Here is a 6,215-nt window from a genome sequence, read left to right on the forward strand (position 1 = left end):
ACCCTGGGTGCCACCTGACACCTTGGGGCTATTCTGGGGAGCTGAGGCAGGATTTGGAGCCTCCGGGAAATGTCTGGAGCCCAGAGGCCCTGAAACAGATGTCGCCTCCCCCTCCCCAGGGAGGACAGAGCGGCTCCGGGAGGCAGAGCCCTGGGCAGGCCACAAGCCTGCTCCCATCCCCTCAGGAGCATCCCATAGGAATCCAGTTAAACTGGACCTTGAGGGAAGCTTTGAAGGGGAGAAGTCCTCGAGGAATACCTTGTAACTTGGGGGAGTCTCCGAGGGAGGGCAGCAGGGTGAGGAGGCCGTTCCAACTGACCATAAAGTTTTGTCAAGAGTCACAAGAGAGAAGGTGTCAAGCACCGTGGGATGTCAGGAGGTGGATGATAAGGGAGCCCGATTATGTGATTTCATGGGAAGTCAGTGAAATTTGTCCCAATTGAATAAACCGAAGAAAAAATAATAGGCATATTATTCGGTATTATAGAGCTTCCCTCAGGCGGTGAGGGGACAGGCTAAACAAAGAACCCCTGGGTTTATTTAGAAGCTGTTTGATACTCTCTTTGGGTTTTTTTTGTTTGTTTGTTTGGTTTTTTGTTTTTGTTTTTTTTTGCACTTGTGCAAATATTACATTGATAACAAAAATTTAATGTAAGAAATTCATAATGGGGAGTTCCTTGGCATTCTGGTTAGGACTTGGTGCACACCACAGGTTCAGTCCCTGGTCAGGGAACTAAGAGCTCGCAAGCCACATGGTGCAGCCCAGAATAACGAAAAGTTCATAATGAAGTACAGAGAAATGCTCCTGATTTCTCTCCTGTGACCACTGCTTTCATGGACCACAGGAGCCGTGATGCAGTGGCGCCTTGCAGCCTAGAGACCAAAGCCACAGGGTCACCAGGGTGGGGAGTTGGCCCCTCCTCTGGGAACAACCTCTAGAGGAGTGAGTCCTGGGTCTTGGAAGGTGGGCTTTGGTTTTGGAAACAACCCAGGGCGGAGGTCAGCCTGAGACTGTGGAGAAAACAGCCAAGGGCAGGGGTCTGGAGTCCAAGACCTGAGGGCGACCCCTGGCCCTGCACTTTTCGGGGTCTTCATGGTCATTGCCCTGCTGGGAGCCTTGCTTCCTCCTATTTATGGCAGGATGGCCAGGGTGGTGACTGAGGGAAAACACCCATGGGAAGTGCGCTCCTGTCCACAAAGAACTGTACACCCAGGAGAGATTGTTATCTTGAAAAGCAAAGAGTCATTCCTGGAGAGGGCTGGGTCTGCAGCAGGTCCCCTGGGAGAAGCTTCAGGAAGGCAACCTCCCCAAACAGCAGCATTCCCTGGGGAGTGTCCCGCTGGAAAGTCCGTGGCAGTCTGGGAGCCAGCATCAATATTGGTGCTTCTAAGCCTTCCGTCTCTAACAGTAGCTGGTGGGGCTGCCTTCTCCACTCTGTCCCTAGGAGTCTTATCCCGCGCCAGCCCCCCAGATCATCAGCCCAGTGTGCTGACGAGTGACATCTCATCCCGCGCCAGCCCCCCAGATCATCAGCCCAGTGTGCTGACAAGTGACATCTCCAAGTCTGAGTTTGCTCGCCTATAAAGTGGGAACAATAATATTTATCTCATAGGACTTTCCCTGGTTGCTCAGACGGTAAAGAATCCACCTGTCGATGCGGGAGATCCGGGTTTGATCCCTGGGTCAGGAAGATCCCCTGGCGAAGGGATAGGCTGCCCACTCCAGTATTCTTGTCTGGAGAATCCCATGGACAGAGGAGGCTGTGGTGTACAGTCCATGGGGTCGCAGAGTTGGACACGAATAAACGGCCAACCACACACAGAAAAGACTGGGGGCTCCTTGAGAGCAGGCACTGTGGGCCGATTGCCCACCCCGCTCCCCATGTGTGGGGCCTAGAGGCAGTCGATGCTCAGTAGTGATTTGCTGTGTGAATGGGATCAATGGGAGGAGTTTATATAATTATTTCCTACAGCACCTAATGTGGGGCGCAGAAGTGGGGATACTGCCTCCCTCTCCCAAGGACTCGGTGCCCTTAGAACCACCCTCCTACCTCCTTCCAGACCTGGAAGAGCTGCATTCAGAGTGAGGAGGGAACTGGGCTGTGGGCAAAGGGAGGCCCTCCGTATAATCCCTGACTTAAGAGAGAGGAGGCATGCCACCCCTCCAGGGAGACAGCTCAGCTGCCAGCAGGACCAACCAGGAACCGGGTCGTTCTCACCCAGCTCCGACCTCCGTCCAAGTCATGCTCAGCCCAAGGCCGAGCCCACAGGCTGTCCGCGACCTGGACCCAGCTCGCCTCGCTCCGCGTGTCGCTCCCACCACCTTCCCAACATTTCCCCTGCCTCACCCTCTTGGTCTCTAACTCAGGGCGCCATGTTGCCCCCAGGGGACCTTTGGCAATATCTGGAGACCTTTTGGTTGTCTCAGCTGGGGGAATGTTATGGGCACCCAGGGGGTAGAAGCCAGGGATGTGGCTAAACACCCTGCAATGCACAGGGTAGACCCACAACAACAGCAGCAGCTGGCTCAAAACGTCAGCAGCGCCTACCGTTGCAATTAGGACAACTCATCTAATGGGAAAGCGCCTCATTTTTCAGGTAGAGCGACTGGGGCTCAGAGAAGCTGTCTAAGCCGCCCAGCACCACACAGCTTACAAGCCAGAACCACGGTTCAAGCTCAGTCCTGTCTGATGCTGAACTTTGGGCTCATTTCATTGCCCCACGAAGTCCCCACAGCAGGCTTACGACCTGGATCCTCTATCTGGCGGCTTGGCCTCTTGGGCACAGTCAGATCAAGAGGAGCTGACAATGCAGTTTCCCACCCAAAGTAAAACCCTCAGTCCTTAGGTGTGGGGTCTAGACCCCCTGGAGTTCTGGAAGAGAAACACACAGACGCATATGTGTACACAGCCCCAGGACAGTCCAGGAAGGCAGGTAGGGAGTCCCGTGAAAGTTTCCAACATCTGAGCTTTGATTCACACGAAATGCGGTGTATGCTTCAGATCTCCTTGTGTGACCCTGTGACCTTGTGCCCTGGGCATGCGCCTTGACCTCTCTGAACTCCCAGATCTGCCCAGTGCGGCTCACCCCGCCCACCACCCAGAGCTGTAGAGGAGCAGCAAGGGGGCGGGAGACCCCAGACCCACCCGGCAGCACCTTCGTGAGTTTCGCAATCTGCACGGCGTCCGCTCGTGTCTCCATCCAGCAGTGTGGTGTTGAGGCAGGGGGTTGGCTAAGGTGACCTCAGCACAGCTCTTCCCTCGGGTGAGCTGCACCGTAACCCCGTAGGTCCCCCTCCTGCCCCCTCCCCACCCTCTCTGGCCAGCCCAGCAGCTCACCCACCTGTCTGTCCCCAGAGATCTCCCTGGATGTGGATGCGGACCGCGACGGCGTGGTGGAGAAGAACAACCCAAGAAAGGTACCTCACTCCCAGGGCAGGCGGCCCTGAATGGGGGGCTTCCAGGGCCAGAGCCCCAGCCTGGGGCCTGCAGGCAGCCACGGTCCTCCCAGCAAACTCCAACAACTCTCACTTTACAGATGAGAAGACAAGTTCCCAGACACACACACCATTGACAGAGCCCACCGAGGAGCAAGCTCCTTAGAGGAACAGCCACAGAGCTGGTCCCCAAGTCTCAGTGGCCCATCCAGAGGGTGGGGACACCCAGGTCATGCAGTTGGTGTAAAGGATGAACGTCCTGCCACAGAGGAAGTGCCGCCAAAGCATTTGCTCTTACAGTTTTGCCTTTTTGGGGTTTTTTTTTGGCCATCAGGAGCAGAAGATTGCAGTAATCATTCCCAATTCAATGCGTGTCATCTCTAATGATGCACACACACCCTCTTCCTGGTTTTGTGTATTCATTTATTTGTTCATCCAGTCTTCCCTGGGGGCTCAGACGGTAAAGAATCCACCTGCAATGTGGGAGACCTGGGTTTGATCTCTGGGTTGGGAAGATCCCCTGGAGGAGAGCATGGCAACCCACTCCAGTATTCTTGCCTGGAGAATCCCATGGACAGAGGAGCCTGGTGGGCTACAGTCATGGGGTCACAAAGAGTCGGACGCGACTGAGCACATTTGTTCATTCATCATTCACTCATTTGTTCATTCATTCATTCTCCCCGGTCCTACATTCCTTCACTCCCACTCTGCTCCCCTGCAAAGGACCACGTGGATGATTTTAATGGGTCACTTTCCGTTCTTGTGATTCTTGTGAAACATGCAGTGTGGTTAGGGTGCGTGTATTTTTAACTTGTGTAGGCGGCATTGTGTTCTCCAAGTCGTCTTCCTCACCCCCGTTTTATCTATTTTTAATTGAAGGATAGTGGCTTTACAGTAATGTGTTGGCTTCTGCCATACATCAACATGAGTCAGCCACAGGTATAGATATATCCCCTCCCTCTAGAACCTCCCTCCCACCTCCCACCCCATCCCACCTCTCTAGCCCTGGTTAAAGTTCCCGGAGTCGTACAGCAAACCCCCACTGGCTGTCTAGTTTATATATGGTAGTGTGAATCTCAACCCCATTTTTAAGTTCCGCTGGTTTTGCTCTGTGCACATCCTGGCTTCTATTTTCCATTTTCTGCTCTTCTAGAGCACTTAGATGTTTGCCATGGGCATACACTACTTTTATAACAACAACCTGTATGCTGGTTTAAATTATACGGAGATGGGCACTTTAAAAAGTAATTAAGTACAGCCCAGTGAGAAGCCTGGGGCCTGGCAGCCAGCTCCAAACTCTTGACGTGCCTCTGGGGGTTCCTCGGGGCTGTAGGGGAGCTGGCTCCCCGAGGTTCCCAGGGAGGGGTGTCCGCCCACCCCTGCCTTCCTGAGGCCGAGTCAGCCCCACAGATCTGTGCTCAGTGTCTGCGGCCACATGAAGGCAGGCCCCAGGGCGGCCCCTGAGGCGTCCTGCTTCCCCCGAGGAGCTGGGGGCTCACCCAGCCCCTGTGGGCCTGGACTTGCCCTGACTTCCTTCATCTGGGCCAGTGCAGTTTAATGTGATCTTCATTCATCTCATAAATATTTTTAACTTCATTGAAGTATGGCTGATTTACAGCGTTGTGTTAATTTCTGCTATGCAGCAAAGTAACTCAGCTCTACCTGTGCATTCTTTTTCATTTCTCTTCCATTACGGCTTAGCACAGGACATGAACACAGCTCCCTGTGCTAACCAGTAGGGCCTTGCTGTTCAGCCATCCTGTATGTACTACTACGTCCGCAAATCCCAGGCCCCCGGTCCTCCCCCGCCACCGCCTGGGCAACCACAAGTCTGCTCTCTATATCTGGGAGTCTATTTTTGTTTTGTAGATGTGTTCATTTGTGGCGTATTTTAGATTCCACGTGTAAATGCTGTCACTGGTATTTGTCTGTTTCTGACTTGTTTCCCTTCGTATGACACCTCCTAAGTCATCCATGTTACTGCAGACGGCGTGTACCATTCATTTTGGTGGCTGAGTCCTATTCCATCATACCCATATGCCGTCGTGCGCACGCTCCACGCCCATAGGCCATCGCGCACACGCTCCACGCCCATAGGCCGGCGTGCGCACGTCCCACTCCACGCCCATGTGCCGTCGTGCGCGCGCTCCACAGCCTCTCCGTTCGTCGTCGATGGACACGGAGGTTGTTTCTGTGTCTTGGCGACGGTGCCTAGTGCCGCTGTGAACGTGGTGGAGCATGTATCTTTTCATATTATGCTTTGTCTGGGAATATCTCCAAGTATGCGATTGCTGGATCATGCGGCAACTCTGTTTTCAGTTATTTGAGGAACCTCTGTACTTTTCTCCGCAGCGGCTGCATCAGTTCACATTCCCACCAACAGTTCCCTTTCATCCACACCCTCTCCTGCATCTATTATTTGCAGACTTTTTAATGATGGCCGTTCTAACCAGTGTGAGGTACCAGTGTGTGTTGTTGTTTTGATTTATCCCATAAATATTTTTTCAGCGTCTCATGTTTCACGACTGGGTCAGGCCTGGGGGATGGTGAGAGCAGGAGAGGCAGCAGCCCCTGCCACCGGGGCCCGCAGTCCAGGGGGCATGGGGGCCACGGTGAATGAAGACTGGTGGCGGTTTCGGCACAGTTGTCCTGAGTCCGCCCCAGAAGGAGCGCGTGAACCCAGGGAAAGCTGCTTTGGTCCAGAATATCAGAGAGGCTTCCAGGAGGAAGGGGGGTTATGCTCTGGGACCGGAAGGAGGGGTGGACTTGGCGAGGTGAA

At 54.0% G+C, this 6,215-nt stretch overlaps 1 protein-coding gene across 1 annotated transcript in view; it reads left to right on the plus strand.

Annotated features, from left to right (window-relative positions):
* The window catches only part of LOC104984146 (protein-arginine deiminase type-2-like), a gene marked incomplete at its 3' end in the record, with an annotated part of 12,709 nt that overhangs the window by 2,853 nt on the left and 3,641 nt on the right, over positions 1-6,215 (plus strand). Inside the window, exons 2-3 of the mRNA XM_010833784.1 lie at positions 1,446-1,550; positions 3,357-3,418. Of these exons, the coding sequence (XP_010832086.1) occupies positions 1,446-1,550; positions 3,357-3,418 (167 nt within the window). The remainder of the gene's footprint in view (positions 1-1,445; positions 1,551-3,356; positions 3,419-6,215) is intronic.

Source organism: Bison bison, unplaced genomic scaffold, assembly GCF_000754665.1.
Source record: "Bison bison bison isolate TAMUID 2011002044 unplaced genomic scaffold, Bison_UMD1.0 scf7180017845340, whole genome shotgun sequence".
NCBI classification, from domain to species: Eukaryota; Metazoa; Chordata; class Mammalia; order Artiodactyla; family Bovidae; genus Bison; species Bison bison.